Consider the following 21,462-nt stretch of genomic DNA (forward strand, 5'->3'; position numbering starts at 1 on the left):
GAAAAGAAAAGTGTTATCTACAAAGGAGCTCCCATAAGACTGACACCTGATTTCTCATCAGAAACTCTACAGGACAGAAGGGAATGGCATGAGGTACTCAGGTAGTGGAAAGCAAGGATTTGAGACAAAAATTACTATGTCCAGCAAGACTATCATTCAAAATAGATGGTCAAATAAAGAGCATCCCAGACAAAAAAAAAAAAAGAAAGTTTAAAGGAGTTCATCACCACCATGCCAGCATTAGAAAAAATGCTAAAGGGATTACTGTAAGGGATTGCTGAGAAGAAAAAGCAGAGAAAGAAACCTAGGCATACAGAATTAAAATGGCTATAAATAAGTACCCTGTTTCCACGAAAATAAGACAGTGTCTTATTTTAATTTTTGCTCCCAAAGATGCGCTAGGTCTTATTTCAGGGGATGTCTTATTTTTCCATGAAGAAGAATAGGGCACACATTTATTGTTAAATGAAAATAAAGGAAATTTATCACCTGTACACGGTATGGTAGTACAGTAGCTGTCAACACAAACCAGACAAACTGTGAATTTTATAGTATCAAGAATTTACTCATTGATTCAATGATAATCATGTCATCATCTTCTGGAACATCATCATAACAATCCAATTCCTGAATTTCCTGGAGAATTTCTTGTGACTCCATTTCTTTCAGAATCAGTGAACCAAATCTCTCATGTTTAGCAATAGCACTGTCTTTAAATGAGTACTTCTTGTCAAGGTAGCCTGCTCACAGTGCATTTGCAATGCAACTGTCAGTGATTTTCTCCCATGAATTCTTCACCCAAGTCACAACTTCTTGCAGTTTAGGTTTCACAAAGTTTCCACACTGATTTCTCTCCATTCTATTTTCAATGTAGTCATTAATTTCCATATGCAAATTATCATTGAATTGCTTGTTTATTGCAATATCAAGAGTCTGGAAATAGGCCATCATTCCTGTGGGAATCATTATCTGATCTATTTTTCTTTCGTGAAGAAATGTCTTAATGTCTTTAGTGCGGTGAGTGCTGGCTGCATCCCAGACTAGCAGACCTCTTTGGCTCCCTTGCATAACAAGCGGCAGCATTAAATCGACCCACTTCCTTATAACTGCTTGTGTGGCCCAGGCTTTTTCAGTTTCAAGAATAAAAACGCCCAAAACACATTCAATCTTTTCCTTCTTGCCCTTTGAAATGATTAAAGGTGGGATTTTAGTGCTATCCAGATGAATTGCCAAAATACAGGAAACACTTGCACTTTCGTAAGCAGTGGAGGGAATGTACACAAGGAATGTCCCCACCATTCAATTGTTGTTTGAGATGATTGGCCCATAAACACTGCAATTTCATCCACAGCAATCATGTTGGAAAGATTGTATTTAGAGAAGTCAGCATCATCAATAAAGGACTTGAATGCAAATGCTCGCTTAATAACTTGGGTATCTTCCAACCTAAACAATGTTGTACCGGTAGATCTTCTTAAAGACAGTTCACTTCACTGAAGGAAATTATCCAGCCAGTGTTGTGATGCATTGAAGTCTTCGGGGGCTATGTCAAACTGTGGTGCCATTGCAAGGGCAAATTCTTGAATCTGAGAGCCCTATTCACAACCAAAGCCTTTGCTCTCCTGTGAACAACCCATTCGCAGATCAGGTCTTCCAGCTCAGAAAATAATTGTTGCTGACCTGATCCACACTTGCGCTTTTTAGCATTTCCCTTGTCCACTTGTTCAATGAGGTTACCATACTATGCTTGCCATTTTCAGACCAATCGGATACTCAACATCTTCTCTTTGCAGAAAGCAGTAATATTTTGGCCCCAAGAGTCTTCCACGATTCCTTTCTTGTACTCCACGGAGTAGCTTTTTCTTTTTGTGCTCATTTCTAGGAGTAAAAAAAAGGAATTGGGGTATCAAGGTGGGGGGAGAGGGATCACTTAAAATGACATGGGGGATCAGAAGGGGGAATCAAAATGGCACAGGAGAATCAGAGGAGGGATTACCATTTTAGTAACCCCTTTTGATCCTCCTGTGTCATTTTGATTGCCCCCTCTGATCCTCCTGTGTCATTTTAAGTGATCCCCCTCCCCCCACCCCTGTGCCACTGAACACCTTCACCAGACATCCCCCCTACCCCTTTATCAGACATTTACCCCCTGGGCCTGCCTGGGGACTGTCACTGGGCTTGCTGGGGCCTGGATCTGGGCTGGAGCAGGGTCTGCCACTGACTGAGAACCTTCAGTCATCATGAGGGCTGCCGAGATCATCAGGTAGTGTCACCAGAGACAGACAGCACTTACCACCTTCTCAGAGTCCTGTCCGCTCTAATCCTCCTGTTCTTCTACAACATGCATCTGCGAAAGTCTCCTCCTCTCTCCCGCCCCGCGCTCACAGCTCACTCCGACCTCCGCTCTGCCTCCACACAGCAGTGATGTCGGGACTCTGAATAATGTCACTGGTTGCTAGACGCCAGTCGGGGTGGCCCTACTGACCAGTTTACGGTAAATTAATTTTCATTCTGAGACAGAGCCTGGGGGGGCCTTATTTTTGGGGGGATGCCTTATATTTCACTCATTAGGAAACCTGTAAGTAGGTCTTATTTTCGGAGGATGTTTTATTTTTGGGGAAACACGGTACCTCTCAATAATAACCCTACATCTAAATGGATTAAATGCTCCAATCAAAAGTCATAGAGTAGTAGAATAGATACAAAAACATGACCCAACTATATGCTATCTATAAGAGAGCCACCTCAAAACAAAACACACACACAGGATTAAAGTGAAGGGATGGGAAAAAATTTTCCATGCAATGGAAAAGAAAAAAAAAAAAAGCTGAAGTAGCAATACTCATATCCAACAAAATAGACTTTAAAAGCATCATGCTAAGCTAAATAAGCAAGTCAGAGAAAGGTAAATATCATATGATCTCAATCATATGTGGAATATAATGAACAACATAAACTGTTGAACAAAAATAGAGCCAGACGGAAAAAATATTCTAGAATATAATAGAAGTAATCCTCTTATTTGCATATTTTTAATATTTCCTACAACTCTTGTGATATCATACTATGTTAGTACAGTTTTGATAATACTATTATACTTAAAATCCTTTTATTCTTGAAATATTAATGTTTATTGTATGTAATACTATTATATCTAAGATCATTTTCTTGAGTAATTGGTGTTTATTGCATGTAACATTATTATATTTAACACTGTTTTACTTGAAATAAAAAAAGGAACTGGAAAAAAATACACCACTTAAGGGAATGACACTTTCCAACTAGGCAATCCAAAAATAAAAAATACTTCACAATCTCAAGCATAAAATTTTAGTGTGTATATAATATAGAGCATTTTCACTATAAACGAATTTACTCATTTCATTTATAAAGACAAATATGTGTATATGTAGTTATAAATGTATATGTAGTCATTTATAGTGAAAAATACTGTTTGCATTCAAATTCCTCAATTTTTTACCATGTCTTTTTATGATTTTCAAAAAGTTGATTAGTTGAACATATTATTTTATGGAATGTAATGATATTAAGGTAAGGATGTTTAATCCAAAAGCAAGCTGATAAAAACAATCACAAGAAAGGATTCCAGTGATTTTTCTTAACTTGTCTGCTAACATAACAAATGTTACTGCTTTAAAAAATATTTTCTTCACTTTGGTCTATGCATATTTTAACCTGCAGCCAAATAAAGGACTGAGTGAGTGATTGTGATAATCTCAGTAGAACTCTAGGCACTTGTTACAAATGGTCAAGAAATTGAACTTTATGCCATTTGTAAGCCAAGAAGTTACATTAATGTGGTATTCTAAAGCACTATTTATTTTAAAACTAATGGCTTTCATAGCTGAGTCTAATATTTGTGAGATTTATAATTATATCTGCTTATTGATTTTTTCATTATCATTAATTGTATTCTTATGTAATTTTAACTATGTTTTAAGTAGTTTACAAACTCTTACTTCTGAGAGAATTATTAAAATAATCTAATTTTTTAGATTTTTAAAAATCTATACATTTTAGGAAAAAAAGTAGCAGATATAATGCTGGCAATCAATTGCAACACAGAGGTTTCAGCTCGATCATGTTCACATTCAAATAACAGACATTTTTGGTCCTCACCCATACAATTATTATTAGTCTGCATCATCTAGTTCTTTCAAATCATTGTTTCACCAATTGATCTACGTTGAAATTCTATTAGGGAAAAAGATTTGATAAGCTTTTAATGTTCTGCCATCCTGTAGTATATTTTCTATTCCTATTCATATGGACCTACTATATATATATATATATATATATATATATATATATATATATATATATATATATATATATATGTATATTTAGAGAAGATAAACCTTGAGAATCCTTTACGACTCTTATTGAATCTGGCAATAATACCACCTCATTCCTCTACCTATTTGGAGTCCTCTATCAGTTTCCCAGGCTGTTTGTTTATTTACTGAAGACTTAAAATCTTCAGTAAATAAAACAAATCTTTCCATCCAAAATCATGGAATTATCTTGGGTACTCAACATAAGTGTCACATGCAAGAATCCATCCTTTCATTTTATTACCGTGATCTTTAACTAGACTTCACTTAATTACTTACATGACTACATCCAGACTTGTCAATATTATATTGCTGTATTTTTGAAACCCGAAATTAAACATCCTACAACTTTCCAAACTTTCAGTTCACCAACTCTGTTTTCTTGACTTCTTTATTTTCTGCCTATGATTACCCTTATTTCTTTACTCCCTTTCCTTTACTATCTTAGATTAAGTACACATTCTATTACTTCAACCAATTTCTTACTTTATCTTAATATTCTTGCAACTTTGAATTGGTGAACCTAACCAGCAACACAAAACCCTGAAAGCAGTCATATTCTTAGTATTTTTAGTTCTTAGAAGAAGAGACCATGTAGCCTAGATGTATTGCTGACAGTACATTCCTATTGAGGAATACTTTGTATATGTGTGTTTTCTTTTATGGGGAGAGGAAGGGCTAAAAGAAAGAAGTAAATCAAGAACATTTCCTTGATGCCTTTTACTGGGAGAACAGGGGAAATGACATTTACTGAATATTGGAAAAATATGCTTTGGCCATGTCTGAGAAGGTTATTGATACATGAATAGTGATATAATGTTATATGGGGTTCTGTTTTCAACTTTCTGGTGGGCTTGTCCATTGAAAGATGACACAAGCAAGGCAAACTCTACAAGCATCTTACCATCTACACCAGTTCCTTCAGTGTCTCTCACTTCTAAGACTGCTATCACCCTTCACCCAGTGAATAAGGCAGCAACCTGGGCAACATCCTTGGTTCTCTCCTATCTATTCAATAATCTCATATAATAAAAGAGTAATATGCAAATTAACTATCACTCTACTACACCCACAAGTCATGCCCACAAGCCACACCCACTAGCCAATCAGAGTGAGTATGCAAATTAACCCAGCCTCAGAGAAAGCAGGAGGGAGGCTTGGGTTTCCCAATTTATAGAGGAAGCCAAGCTTTCCACACATCCTGGCTAGCCCAAACCTCCACTTAAGGCTACAAAGTTTCAATTATAGAAGATAAATAAATCCCCTGCCACTTCCAGACAGCAGAAAGCTTAGCTCCACTCCAGTCTACAAAGTTTCAATTGTAGGAGATAAATTGCAGATATCAGGGCCTCCTCTTGGGTCGCTGGGGACGTGGCTGGCCTGCAAACCACCACAGGCTTCGTGCCCAGAACGCCCCACACCCCAAGGGAACCCCCACCCTGATCTGGGACACCCTTCATGGCCCCCACACATGCACCAGGCCTCTATCCTGCAGACTGACCATCATACCAACACACAAGTTGGCTGCCCCCATATGGTCAAAGATCCTGCCCCCATGTGGACACAAGATGGCCACCACAAGATGGCCAGCAGGGGAGGGCAGTTGGGGGCCACTAGGACTGCAAGGGAGGGCAGTTGGGGGCCACCAGGCCTGCTAGGGAGGGCAGTTGGGGGCAATCAAGCTTGCAGGGGAGGGCAGTTAGGGATGACCAGGTCAACAGACGAGGGAAGTTAGGGGCAAACAGGCTGGCAGAGAAGCAGTTAAACATCAATCAGGCTGACAGGGGAGTGGTTAGGGTGATCAGCCTGGCAGGCAGAAGCATTTGGGAGCAATCAGAAGGAAGGCAGGCGAGCAGTTGGGAGCCAGGAGTCCTGGATTGTGAGAGGGATTCCAAATTGGAAAGGGTGCAGGCTGGGCTGAGGGACACCCTGCCCCCCTCCATGCACGAATTTCCTACACCGGGCCTCTACTCAGCTTATAATGATCCTACCTCATTTTCAATTTACGTTATCTATTACAGCAGTTATACCAGTAAGTAGTACTTCAATTAGTTAGAGCACTTCATATTGAATGTCAAAGTTCAAATACTAAAATAAATTTTTTTTAAAAAATCCCCAAAATGTGTTGTATGGTTACAGATCCTTTGGATCAAAGAGATGTACTAGGATGGTTGTAGAGAGGTTTGGGCCAGGGATTCTAAGTGGATAGAAAAAAATAATAAGCAAAATATCCACTGTACTCTATGCCAACTCGACCAACAAAAGCAGATTTTGAATCTAGGAGACCTAGGGCTACCCTTATTTTCTCAGCTCACATAAGAGGTATTCCTTTTAAAACAAAGCTGAGCAATCCAAGAAGAGATGGTGGGCATAGAGGCTTAAGAGGTTGAGAAACTGAGTGTTCAGGTTTTGGGAACAGTGCCCTTATAAAAAAAAAAGATCCAGAGAGATCCTCTGACTCTCTCACCTTGCAAAGACACAGCAAGAAGACAGCACTCTATGAACCAGGAAGTGGGCTCTCACCAGACAGTGAATCTTTTGGTGCTTTGATCTCAGACTTCCCAGCTTCCAAAACTTGAGAAATACATTTCTGCTTATAAGCCACATAAACTATGGTATTTTTGTTATAGTAGCCCAAATGACTGAATATAGTGTTCATTGTGTGATTTTTTACAACACATTTTAAATTAAATTTTGCATAAGCTATGGACCACAGGTCAAATATTTTTCATATGAATGCTCAATTGTTCCACTACTATTAACTTGCCTTTGCATCTTTGTGGGAAAATAAAACAAAAGAATATAAAACAATTCTTCTTTCATTCCCCATTTCCAAGTTCCTCAATGTTTTCCCCTGCTTCTTTCTCCTTAAACAAATCCTTCAGCATTTCTTTGAGAACATGTCTGCCACTGAGGACATTTCTTATTTTCCTTCATTTGAGAACATGTCTGCTACTGAGGAATTTTCTAAAGGATATTTTGGTTATATCCAGAATTTGGGGTTAGTAATTTTTTTGCTGGCTAGCATAATTTATGATAAGAAAGTTATAATTATTTGAACTGTTCCCTTATATGTAACGCATTGCTTTTTCCTCTGACTTCTGTTAAGATATTTTTTTCCCTTTATCTTAGGTTTCCAGAAGGTTGATTATGGTATGTCTGGGAGTAGTTTTTATTGAGGTTATCCTGTTTTGGATCTCTAATTTTCTTGATTTTTTAACTTGACACTTAAACCTAACTTGATAAGTTTTCAGCTTTTTTTGTTGTTGTTGTTCTTTAAATAAATCTTCTATACCAATCCCTTTTTCCTCTTTTTGTGGAGCTTCAGTGACATAAATTTTAGACCTTTCGATGTTGTCCCATGGGTCCTAAGGCTCTTTTCCATCCATTCTCCCCCACTCCTCAATCTTTTGCCTTTTTCTTCAGTTGTAGAGTTTTGGTTGATCTAAAAAGTTTGTTCACTCCATATTCTGTCATCTTCATTCTACTATTGATTTCATTAGTGATTCTTAAAAAACTTAAGATATTACATTTTTCATTTGGTTCTTTTTTATACTTTCTATTTCCCTGTTAAGATCTTCCATCATTCCGTTCATTTACAGAACATTTACCTTCTCTAGCTGGTTTAACTCAGTGAATAGTGACAGCCTGAGGACCAAAGGATCCTGGGTTCGATTCAGGTCAAAGGCACATACTTCAGCTGCAGGCTCCTCCCAGGCCTGGGCCCTGGTCAGGGCGCATGCAAGAGGCAACCAATCAATGTATTTTCTAACATCAGTATTACTTTGTGTCTTTCCCTCTCTCTTCCACTCTCTCTAAAAATCAGTGGAAAAATACCCTGGGGTGAGGATTAAAAAAAAAAAAAAAAGAATATTTACCTTTACTTTGTGAAAGATGGTTTTAATAATTGCTTTTCAATCTTTATCTAACAGTTCCATATTCTGGGTCATCTTGGGATTGGTATCTGGTAATTGTTGTTTTTTGAAAAATATTAAGATTTTCCTGATTCTTTATATTTTAAATAATTTTGGATTTTATCCTAGATATCTTAAATATTATATTGTGGGTCACTGGATCCTGTTAACTTTCTATGAAAAGTATTTGTTTAGTTTTTGTTTTAGCAGTCAATCAACCCTGTTAAGTTCAAAATCTCAGGTTCTATCTTCCTTTCTATGGTGAGTAGTTTCAATGTCCATTCAGGGTTGGACTTATAAAACTTAAAATATTCTCTAATTTCTAAATTCTAGATTCCAAGAGTTATTCCTGTTTAAGAAGTGCTTTTTATATGAAAACAAAACATTTTTATTGATTTTAGAAAGAGGAAGTGGGATGGGGATGCAAAGAGAAAGAGGAGAAAGAGGAGAGAGAGAGAGAGAGAGAGAGAAACATCCATTGGTTGCATCCTGTATGTGTCCCAACCAAGGATTGAACCCACAACTGGGTATGAGCCCTGACTGGAAATAAATCAACCATCTTAATGGTGTACTGGACAAAGCTCTAACCAACTGAGCCTAGAAAACCAGTTCAGAACTGCTTTTCATTTCATTATTCACATTAGATGTAAAAAGTATTAAAAGAGTTACTGATAGTTACATAACTGCCCTCAATAAATGTAAATTTCTGCCAACATATTAGAAAATATAATCTGAGTGTTCATGGTTATAAAAATACATACTAAAAAGGGAAATATAAAATATATATGAAATGTATAAAAAGTATTTATGTAAATATATACACATGTATATATCTTTGTTTTTTTACATAAGGGTCTACTATATTATCTTGATTTTAATTTAGGTTGTAATGGATTATTTAGATTGCTTTGTTTTTACAGTTTTATTGATGTATTGACATACTATACCGGATAATTTTAAGTAATACAGCGTAATATTTTGACATTTTATGTATAGTAGTATATATATCAATGAAACTTTTAACCCCAGGCAACTTCTCATCTGCTATCTGCAAAGCTTCTACTCTGAAAGGTACTTCACATCCTTTTTGGAGGCTTTTCTCCTACCCAGCTTTACTAATTCACAAATGAAATTGCATACCTTTGAAGTATATAATGTGATGATTTGATACAAAAAACGAATATTTATCTTTACTTTGTGAACTATGGTTTTAATAACTGCTTTTCAATCTTTATCTGGCAGTTCCATCTTCTGGGTGATTTTGGAATTGGTGGGGTTGTAAATTGGGTGGGGTAGGGTCTCAGGGAATCACCAGGGCAGAGCAAATAGCAATGGCTGCCAGTCAGCCCTGCCCTGGAGAGGTTCCCAGGTCTGTGTCCCATGGCCCCAGTGCAGGAACAATGATCGCTGCGAGCACCTCTGAGAGAAAGCCCCTGTTGTGTCCTGGCCTGATGCCAGACAGTTCAGTATCTCCCCATATGAGTCTGGGTCCCCAGAACTGGAGTTCAGAGCATTTGGGAGCTTGTATCCCCCTCCTGATAGAAAAACAACAAAAGCGCACCCAGTTGCCTGCCCATTTCATGCGCACTTCCGCACCTCCACACCTGTGCACCTCCTACCAGTTTTAATGTGCTTTTTCCTTCTAGTTGTAGAACTTCCACTCAGCCAGCTTTCCCATGGTTCTGATATTTGTTCTGTCTCTTTGTTATAGTTTTGATGTGGTTGTGAAGGGCAGCAAGTACAGGTGTTTACCTATGCAGCCATCTTGGTTGTTCCCTCCAGAATGTGTTTTATTTCTTATTTCATCTCTTTGGTAACCCACTCATTCTTTAATAGTATGCTATCAGACACCAAGTGTTTGAATATTTGTGATTGTTTTCACTGTAGTTGATTTATAATTTTATGCCATTTTGATCTGAAAAGATGCTTGATATGATTTCAATCTTCTTAAATTTGGCGAGAGTTTGCTTGTGTCCCAATATGTGGTTTATCTTTGAAAATGTTCCATGTGCACTTGAGAAGAATGTATATTCAGTAGTTTGGGGATGGAATGTTCCAAAGATATCGATTAAGTCCATCTGATCTAGTGAGTCATTTAGGATTGATGTTTCTTTGCTAATTTTTTGTCTAGAGTATTTATCCAGTGATGTTAATGGGGTATTTAAGTCTCCTGCCATGATTGTATTGCTGTCGATATCTCCCCTGATATCTTCTAGAAGTTTTTTTTTGTTTGTTTGTTTTTAAAAAAAATAAATTTGGGGTCTCCTGCATTGGGTGAATAACTGGAGTTATTTCCTCTTGTTGTGTCAATCTCTTTAGAATTATTAAGTGGCCTTCCTTGTCTCTTGTTATGGTCTTCAATTTGAGGTCTATTTTGTTAGAAGTAAGTATTGCTACCCCAGCTTTTATTTTTTTTTATCCATTTGCCTGAAAGATATTTTTCCATACCTTCACTTTTAGTTTCTGTGAGTCCCTGGTTCTGATGTGGATCTCCTGTAGACAGCATATATTTGGGTCATGTTTTCTTATCCATTCATTCACTTGATGTCATTTGATTAAAGCATTTAATTTATTTACGTTTAATGGTATTATTGATAGGTACTTCTTTGTAGCCATTTCTATATTTTATGCCTGTATTTTTTTCTACATTTCTGTTTTTCCTCTTTTTACATCATTCCATTATGCATTTCTTTCTTAAGGAGTTTGGTAGTGATAAACGTTTTCAGTCTTTTATTTTTTTTGTCTGGGAAGCTCCTGATTTCCCCTTCAATTTTGATTCATAGACCTGCTAGATAGAGTATTCTTGGATTCAGTCCTTTGCTGTGCATCACTTTGTATACTTCATTCCATTCCCTTCTAGCTTGATGTGTTTCTGTTAAGTAATCATTTGATAATCTGATGGGGGATTCTTTGTAGGTAACTCCCTGTCTCTCTCTTGCAGCCTTTAAGATTCTGTGTTGTTAACATTTGACATTGCAATTATGATTTGTCTTGGTGTGAGTCTTTTGGGATTCATCTTGCTTGTGACTCTTTGTACTTGAATAACTTTTTTCTTCCCCATATCAGGGAAGTTTTCTGTCATTATTTCTTCAAATATACTTTCTAATCCTTGCTGCTCTTATATTCCTCTGGCAGCCCTATAGTTCATATGTTACTTCATTTTGCATTGTCCCAAACCTCCCTTAGGCTCTCCTCCTGCTTTTTAATTTTTTTCTCCAGTTGCTGTTCAGATTTGACTTTTTTCTGTACCTTATCTTCTAACTCACTAATTCGGTCCTCTGATTCTTCTAGTCTACAGTTGAAACATCCCATGGTGTTTCTGATTATAGCTATATCACTTTTGATTTCTTCCTGATTTTTGCATAGGTTGTTGATTTTTCTCAGCTATCCGGTGTATGAACTGTAGGGCCATTACTCTGAATTCTTTTTCTTATTTCCTTTCTTGGCGATTCCTCACTTTCTTTCCTCTGGGTATTGTTTCATTGTCGCCCCATTCTAACTGTCAACAGAAGGTTCAAATGTTGAGTTGCGGGGACCTAGGCCATGTGCAGTGGGAGCTTCTCACCCCTGAGTGTCACTGAAGAGCTCCAATACCAAGACATGTGGCTGCTGTGAGTTGGTGGGAGCCAAACTCAACCAGGATCAGAGTCACAGGTGTTAAGTGTGGCCTCGTTTGTGCATCTAGAATCAGGGACCCCACCTGCAATGCGCTGAAACAGAGACCCCACTGGCGTGTGCCAAAAATCAGAGTTCCCTAGTGCAGCGTTTTTCAACCGCTGTTCCGCGGCACACTAGTGTGCCGTAGGTGCAGACAAGACAAGAATTTTATAATTTTTCACTATTTTGTTTACTTAATATTTCATAGTAAAGTAATTATAAAATACTTTCTTTGTGTTTATTTGATTCCTATTCAAGAGAATTACTTTATATATAGTCAATATAGGCACAGAGTTAAATTTTTTAACATTTTCTAATGGTGGTGTGCCTCGTGATTTTTTTCATGAAACAAGTGTGCCTTTGCCCAAAAAAGGTTGAAAAACACTGCCCTAGTGCATGTCAGGTGTCAGAGACCCCCTGTGCCCATGCCGAGAATCGAGTATCATAGTTTTTGTTGCCTGGTGTGGCCTTGCGCCAAGAATCAGGGTCCCTGTGTGCGCATGCACCAAGAATTGGAGTCACTGTCTCTTAGTAAGAATGCTCTGGGAATTAGGGATCCCAGGCACACATGAGAAACAGAGTCAAGTCACTGGTGCTCAGTGCTGCCTCTCGTGCAGAGAATCAGGGACCCCGGTCTGCTTGGGGGACCAGGTTGCTCAGTTGCACTGTGTTGGCAGGAGTCAGCTCCTGCCCTGCAGAAAACAGCATTCCATATGCGCTTGCCTGGAATCAAGGTCAGGTGGCTCTGCCGTACTATGTGGGCATGGGGTCTGGTCCCACAGGTGTGCACTGCAGGAAAAAAACTCCCCTTGTCCATGTACCCAGGCTTAAATTCAGTGCAGCCTCCCTGTGTGGGCCCAGGGTCAGGTGGTGGGAAATAAACCCTATGAGTTCACACTCTCAGTCTCAATTCAGCACAGCCTCCCTGTGTGAGTGTGGGGTCTGATCACGGGAAACAGACTCCCCAGCTCCAGCTCAATTTCAGTGAAGCCTCCCTGTGTGAGTGTGGGGTCTGGCAATGGGAAACAAATTTCCCATGTCTTTGCACCCAGGCTCAAATTCAGGTAGAGCCACTGCTGCTGTGAGTGGCCAGGAGGCTTATTTGAGCAGAGAGCACTGCCACAGGGCCTGCAGGGAGGGGGACTGGCTCTGTGACTCACAGAAACCTGTGGCCGGGGTGCCTGGTTGCAGGTCATTTACCGCACTGGCTGCAGGGTCCCAGTTTGCTTCTGAGACCAGACTGGGCAGTGGCGAGATTATGATCCTAGTCTCAAGCAGTTCTGTTCTTCAAGATGGTGTGGTCTCTAAGCTCACGCTGTCTACCCCAGAATGTTTGTGGTAGCAGTGGGGTTTTGTCGTCTAAGACTGCCTGGTTTGGCAGCTCCTTGGAAGACCTGCAGAATCTAATTGCCCTTGGCTCTCACTCACACACACCACTCATGTTCACACACTCCTCTATCGCTCCCTCACTCTCTTACACACTCTCCCTCTCTCCCTTCTTGTTGGTCACCATCTTGGGTCTTCTAGAATTATTCTTGACAGTGTCCTGTCTACAATTAACCAAACCCTAAACTCTGCCAGGCAGAGACTTAATAAAAATACTTAATGGAATCAAATAAAGTGAAGATATGCAAATGAAGAACATTAACAATCTAAATAAGCTACTTCACTACTAGTTCTCTAGAAAAGTTCATTGTACAGAAGAAGAAGAAAGTTATGCTCCTAATTCATAATTTATAAAAAACCAATTTTGGTTTTAATTGTACTATAATCATAAATGATCTAATTGTAGATATAATCCTTCCTAAAAGCAAGAAAATAAAAAGAATATGTAAGAAAAAATTTAGAAAAATATATCACTTCTCCATAGTAAATGTTTATATTATTACTTGTATATAAGAAAAAGTAAGAATGATATAAATTTATGAAGTTGGAAAGTTTGATTCTTTTAAAAAATATATTTTTATTGATTTCAGAATGGAAGGGAGAGAGAGAGAAATAGAAACATCAATGATGAGAGAATCATGCACCCATTGCCTCCTATATGCCCCCTTCTGAGGATCAAGCCCAAAACCTGGGCATGTACTCTGACCAGGAAGCTGACCATGAGATCCTGGTTCATGAGTGGACGCTCAAACGTTGAGCCATACCAGCTGGGCAAAGGTTTGATTCTTGAGATTAAAATACTTGCTTAAACAAATTTTGTATTATATTACACATAATTCTAAATAAGAAATAACTTCTTTTGGAGCTACTGTTAAAAGTTTAGATTTTTTTCTACACCACTGTAGAGACATTATTAAAGATATGAAAAATTATGGTAATTTTTAATAATTTCAATCATAATCTCTAAATAATTAAAAATTTTGTCATTTTTACTTCTATCATAATTAATCTATGAGTTATTTGCTCGTAATTTGTTATAACTCACCTATGAGAAACTGCTCCCCAAGCACCATGCTTGTTTGTGAGAATGTTAAGGATCTTCTGTTTCAGTTGATTTGCTGTAACATGATCTCGATGTTTTGCAGCACTAATGAGATGGTCACACATCTTTTCTTCCTCTCTCCTATCAGCAGCATACTGGGCACACTGTGACTATGTAAAGAAACGAAAACAATGTATAACTTCAACTGTGCATTAGTAAGGAATGGTGTCTAATTTTAAGTTAAATGCTAATAAACTCAATTAATATAATCTTTTGAAACTTTATTCTAAGGAACACATATAGTGCCCTTTCAAACTTTTAAAAATGTGTTCTTTGTATGTGTTTATACATGTGTATATGTAAAATAATTTGGATAATGTTTGCTATCTGTATTCATGCCCATTGGTATTAATAACATAGCTAATCATTCTCATTGTGTATTAAAAGGTTCAAGATGATCATTTCTTTAAACATGTTTAATTTTTTAATAAATTTCATGTAGGGTGAATTGACTACAAATTTTAACATTACTAAGTATGTAATGTAATGAGTTATATAACGAGAAAGGAAAAATATATACATCTAAATAAATGCATATAACTAGTTCACATTCATCATTACTATAGAAAAAGCTGTGTCATGGAATGTATTTGAACATAACTCTTCCTCTATCTATTGCCATAAACTACTATTACAAGTCATTATAACAAATTAAGAAGAATTCATTCATATTCCAATTCATCTTTTTGAACAGGGAATCACCAATTAGTACAATGATCTGCTTCATAATGAGGTTAATATTTCATTTTTTCAAAGGAGACTACAATTAAAATTTCATTTTTCTTCCTTACCAACTGCAGTGGTTAACTTAAGAAAAACTTAACCATGAAATACCCATGTCACATTAAACATACTTTTCCCCTTAATTAGAGGCTTGTATGGAAGACAGAAATTCCTCAAAAAGTCTCATTAAAATGCCAAGATTTTTATAAAATCTTTTGTAATTTAAAAATGATAACTGGTGAACACACACACACACACACACACACATCAATGCATTTACTAATATAGCTTTAACTAAAAAAACACAATACACATATATCAATGCATTTACTAATATAGCTTAAACTAAAAAACACACACAAATTAAACATTTGGGTTAATAAGCAATTTATAGTCATTAAGTAACAATGGTAAGACTCTCAAAATTATGTTTAAGTCAGTATTTTATGTATACACTAGAGGCCTGGTACACAAATTTCATGCACTCGGGGGGGGGGAGGGTTGTAAAGGGAGGGAGGGTCCCTCAGCCCAGCCTGCACCCCCTCACAGTTCAGGAACCCTTAGGGGATGTCTGAATGACAGCTTAGGTCTGCTCCCCAAACTCAATTTCAGTAGGCCTAAGCCTTCAGTTGGACATCCTGAACACTGCCACAGAAATGGGAGAGGCTCCTACCATCACCACTGTGCTCGCCAGCCATGAGCCTAGGTCAGGGCTTCTGGCTTAGTGGCACTCCCCCTACACTTACCAGCAGGGGGCAGTTCCTGCATTGAGCATCTGCCCCCTGGTGTCCAGTGCATGTCAGAGCACTGGTCATTCTGCTATTCTATTGATTTGCATACTAGGCTTTTATTATATAGGACTAGAGGCCTGGTCCTATATTCATGCACAGGGGTGGGAGGGAGGGTATCCCACAGCCCAGCCTGCACCCTCTCCAATCTGGGGCACCTCGAGGGATGTCCTGTTTAGGCCCGATCCCAGTGGGCAGTCAGATATCACTCATAATCCAAGGCTGCTGGCTCCCAACTGCTCCTCTATCTGCCTTCTTGATTGCCCCTAGCTGCTTCTGCCTGCCAGTCTGATCACCCCCTACCCACTCCCATGCCAGCCTGATTTATGTCTAACTGCTCCCCTGCAAGCCTGTTTGCCCCCCTAACTTCCCTACTCTGTCAGCCTGGTCACCCCTAACTGCCCTCCCCTGCAGGGTTGATCGCCTCCAACTGCCCTCCCTTGCAGACCTGGTCCCTCCCAACTGCCTTTCCCTGCTGTCCAACTTGTGGTGGCCATCTTGTGTCCACATGGGGGCAGGATTTTTGTCCACATGGAGGCAGCCATCTTATGTGTTGGAGTGATGGTCAATCTGCATATCACTCTTTTATTATAGATAGATAGGATAGAGGCCTGGTGCACAGGTGGGGGCTAACTTGTTTGCCCTGAAGGGTGTCCTGGATCAGGGTGGAGTTCCCTTGGGGTATTGGGCAGCCTGGGTGAGGGGCCTGTGGTAGTTTGCAGGCCAGCCATGGCCTCTGGCGACCCAAGCAGGGGCCCTGGTGTCTGGAATTTATTTACCTTCTACAATTGAAACTTTGTAGCCTGGAGCAGAGCCAAGCCTCCTGCTTGCTCTGTGGTTGCTGCCATTTCTGTTTGGATTTGTTTACCTTCCATAATTGAAAATGTGTATCCTTGAGTGAAGGCCTGGGCCTGCCAGGCAGGGAAACCAAAGCCTCCATTCTGGTAGCCATCTTGGTTTAGTTTATTTGGATACTCACTCTGATTGGCTGGTGGGCATGGCTGGTGGGCGTGACTGGGGGGTGTGGCTGGTAGGCATGGCTTGTTGGTATAGTGGAGTGATGGTTAATTTGTATATTACCCTTTCATTAGGTAGGATAATCTAAAAATCATTGAGTCTTCATGTCCTCCTTCATAACTTCTTAGCAGTTTTTGCCATGCAGCCTCAATAAATTACTCTCATTTCCAAAAGGGTGAAAATTGGTGTTGGGTGAATGTGAAAAAAAAACTTACTGTTTTAATAAATAAAGCAGAGATGTATATACAGTACAGAAATAAATTGCAGCATATTGAAGTAAAATATCACTGGGAAATAATTAGGATAAAAATTGTCTAAAAAGATTTCTTAGGGGCAATAGTGAATAAAAAGTTTGAAAAGCACTGCACTTAGCTTAATAGGATTTTAAGTAGTTATGTGTTAAAGCTAGTATCTAAAATCTGGCTTCATAAAGTTCTATTTTAAATGTTTTCACATGACAAATATTAATTTGCTTATATATCTGTAAAATATCTTGCTTTTCTTAGTAGAAATATAGAATGAGACAAAAATAGGGTTATAGTTGTTTACATGGAAAATAATATAATAATCCTATATTATAAAACCCTAATATGCAAAACGATGAAACAACAGAAGGACTGGCGTAACAACCAGTTGCTATGATGCTTATTGACCACTGGGGGGCAGATGCTCAACACAAGGGGCAGCTCCTAAATTGAGCGTCTGCCCCCCAAGAAGAAGGTGACTGATGTAGCAATCAGGGGTGGTGATTGGGGGGGCGTGGCAGGCCAGCAAGTGTTGCCAGTCCCATAGCCAAGGCAGATATCAGCAGGGGTCCCCTGATTTCCCCACCCACTGGTCACCCCAAAAATGGCCCTGATCGCTCGCCAGGCCTTGGGACCCTATCCTATATATTGGGAACAGTCTCTTAGATTTAAAAATTAAAACCTGGCAAGGGTACTCTAACAATGAAAAAACAAAACAAAACAGGACGATGCAGGATTACATGCATAAACTCTGGCTTGCACATTTTGTGGTCAGCCCTGATTCTGACATTTATAACTGTGTGACAAAAGCCAATTACTTAACTTCTCTCTGATTCAATTTTTCCACCCATAGATGGGAAAAATGGAACTACTGTCTCAGAAGGATCATGTTATGTACTACTTTTTATAATTAGAGCAAAAAAAATGTAGCCCCCATACAACAGCAAGATGCCTTTAGCCTGAATAGAAAGTATGGTCACTGGTGCATGCAGCATCCTGGATTGTCAGAGGGATGTCTGACTGCCAGTTTAGGCCCAACATCCCCCAAGGGGTCCCAGATTGTGAGAAAGCACAGACCAGGCTGAGGGGACCACATTTCCCCATGCACAAATGTCATGCACTGGCCTCTAGTCCTACATAATAAAAGCCTAATATGCTAAGTGTCCAGTCATCTGTTCAACCAATAAAAGTGTAATATGCTAATGATATGCTAATGCAACTCAACTGCTTGCTATGATGTGCACTGACCACCAGGGGGCAGATAGTTAACCAGTGGACCAGTCACTATGATTTGCACTAACTACCAGGGGGCAGACTGGCCAAAAGGTTAGCTTGCTGATGGGGTCTAGCCAATCGGGACTGAGTGAGATGGGCTGGACACACCCTGGAGCCATTCCACAGTCCCTCCCTGGCTGGCCAATCTCCCATGTCCCTCCCCATCCCTGATTGTGAACCAGAGGGGTCCCTTAGCCCAGTCCTCTCACAATCCAGGACCTCTTGAGGGATGTCAGAGAGCTGATTTCGGCCTGATCCCACAGGCCAGGCTGAGGGACTCCACTGCTGCAAGAATTCATGCCCCGAGCTTCTAGTTAATAAATAATAACACAAGAATAAACTCTGTTTTATGCACGCACAACTGTAAATCTACTTTTGCCCCTACCCTGTACCAGTATAAGTGAGTCAAAACTGATCCTGCATGGAATTCAGTTAACATTCTAAATCTTATTTACTAAAGGAAGTCAAAAAGTAATTCAATATTCTTCTTTTGTTTAGAATTCTCACATATTTCATATCTAAAGGTATTCTTCTTTTTTTAAAAGTATATTTTATTGATTTTTTTACAGAGAGGAAGAGAGAGGGATAGAGAGTTAGAAACATGGATGAGAGAATTATCGATCAGCTGCCTCTAGCACACCCCCTACCGGGGATGTGCCCACAACCAAGGTACATGCCCTTGATCAGAATCAAACCCGGGACCCTTCAGTCCGCAGGCCGACACTCTTATCTACTAAGCCAAACTGGTTTCATCTCTAAAGGTATTCTTCAATAATAGAATATAACTATACTGTTATCCAAAATTACAACATAATATTCTGATAAATATCCAAATGGTAGTTATTGTTTAAGTAATACAAACCTTCACTTTGACAAGCAATTGTTAATGCAATTTAATCAAAGTTTAAAATATTTGGTATTTGTTTTTCAAATAAGTTATATGCAACCCCATATGACAAGTGTATACTCTTTCGTATGGCAAATGACACAGAGGTTATTGGTATTAGCAGTAAAATGCCAACAACTATTTCTCTGTCTCATGCTTTTCAGTTGGACAGGTCAGAGATCACCAGACCTACTATATCATCTTGCATGAGTGTGAGAGCTGGTTTACTAAGATAAAAACCTCATCAAAACTAAAATGTTGGAGTATGACTTCCAGCCATATAGTACTTGTTCACATATGACATCAGAAGAATACTTTGGTGAAGTTATTTATTATTTTCAAGGCCACTGATAGCCCAACATAAGGCAAGCACCAGGTCCCCTAAATATTTCTGAAGTCATTTTCGTTTTGTTAAGTGCATTAACTAAAATAAATGTTATATTTAAAACACTAAAATAAAAATATTTGTTGAATTGAGGCAATATAAATATTGGTGAATAATTATTGGCATGTTATAAACAGAAATAATATTTTAAATTAAAAAATTATTTTTTATGAAATATATATTACTTCCTTTAGTGTTTATATAGAAAATAGAAATAATAACCCAGGCCAGTTTGGTTCAGTGGATAGAGCATCGGCCTGCAGACCGAAGGGTCTCAGGTTTGATTTCAGTCAAGGGCACATGCTTGGGTTGCAAGCTCGGTCCAACATGCAGGAGGCAGCCAATCAATGGTTTCCTCTCATCACTGATGTTTCTATCTCTCTCTTCCTCTCCTTTCCTCTCTGAAATCAATAAAAATATATTTTAAAAAGAAAATAAAAATGATAGTTAATTTATCCTCACTTAAAGTACTTATGAGGATTTTTAAACTATTATATTTTCACATATACATGTAGATCTACATATATATCACACAACAGCAATACTTCAATTGTCAATAAAGTATCAATTATTAAAATAAAATATGAACTAAAATGTTCTGTGAACACTCTAAAGATGGAGACACAGTAATAAATTATTGAATGTTTAGTAAAACTCAGTTTCTTTATATAACCTCTTATACCCGTAGCTAATGATTAGCAAACTTAGCTTGCTTAAAAACTACAAAAGTAATTGCATTAAAATTTTTGTTTGCCTTTAAGGATAAATTAGAATAACTTCGGTCTACTGAGTGGTTACTGACAGAGCTGGAACGATCTCTTCATGTTGTAAATGAGGTGAAATAAAGTAGTGGTCTGAGTTTGACGTTTACTAAAGAACTCAAAAGCCTTCCGTGAAATTTTTCTCTTCAAAACACACTTCTTAATGTAAGGTTACCATCAGCAATAGTTGACTGATAACAGAAAAGCAGAATTTGTTCTGCTCCAAAAAACTTACCTCAAACTCTGCATGTTTATGTACATCCTCAGCTCTCTGTCTGTTCAAAATAAACTCAGCTTCATTTGCAACACGAACTATGTGGTCCTTCATAGCATGGCATAGTAATCTAAAAAGAAAAGTACCTTTGAAGTTATTATTCTTAATAGTTTTGGTTAATCCAGCTTTTTGAATAATCAATCTTCAGTATTATAAGCATTAATTATGCATACATTTCAGGTAAAGCTACATTATAAAATCGATATAGTTGAAATTATAATTCAATGATATTTGAAATATAGAAATATGTCATAAAACTGTTATAGCAATGCTTCTGTTAAATAGTGTGTCTGTGAACAAATTATCCAGTGAATTTAGTAAAGTTACTTTCAGCAATAAAATAAAGGTAAAAGGCATCCAAATATGAAAGGAGGAAGTAAAAATGTCATTATTTGCTGATGATATGATATTGTACATAGAAAACCTTAAAGACTCCACCAAAAAACTACTAGATTTAATAATAAATTAATTTGGCAATGTAGCAGGATAAAAAATTAACACCCAGAAACCAATGGCACTTTTATACACCAATAATAAACTCTCAGAAGGAGAAATAACAACAACACTAATAAAAACAGTCCCATTACAACAATAAAAAATTTAAGATTCTTAAAAATAAACTTAATTTAGGAGGCAAAAGACCTGCACTCAGAAAACTACAGGATGTTGAAAAAGAGAAGAATATATAAATAAG

At 38.2% G+C, this 21,462-nt stretch overlaps 1 protein-coding gene across 6 annotated transcripts in view; it reads right to left on the minus strand.

Moving 5' to 3' along the window:
- The window catches only part of NBEA (neurobeachin), a 798,235-nt gene that overhangs the window by 361,209 nt on the left and 415,564 nt on the right, over nt 1-21,462 (minus strand). For all 6 annotated transcript variants that reach the window (XM_036455167.2, XM_036455161.2, XM_036455163.2 and 3 more), the window contains 2 exons: nt 20,730-20,838; nt 14,358-14,524 (listed from right to left, as the gene is read on the minus strand). In XM_036455167.2, the coding sequence (XP_036311060.1) occupies nt 14,358-14,524; nt 20,730-20,838 (276 nt within the window). The remainder of the gene's footprint in view (nt 1-14,357; nt 14,525-20,729; nt 20,839-21,462) is intronic.

This window comes from Pipistrellus kuhlii, unplaced genomic scaffold (genome assembly GCF_014108245.1).
Source record: "Pipistrellus kuhlii isolate mPipKuh1 unplaced genomic scaffold, mPipKuh1.p scaffold_m20_p_3, whole genome shotgun sequence".
NCBI classification, from domain to species: Eukaryota; Metazoa; Chordata; class Mammalia; order Chiroptera; family Vespertilionidae; genus Pipistrellus; species Pipistrellus kuhlii.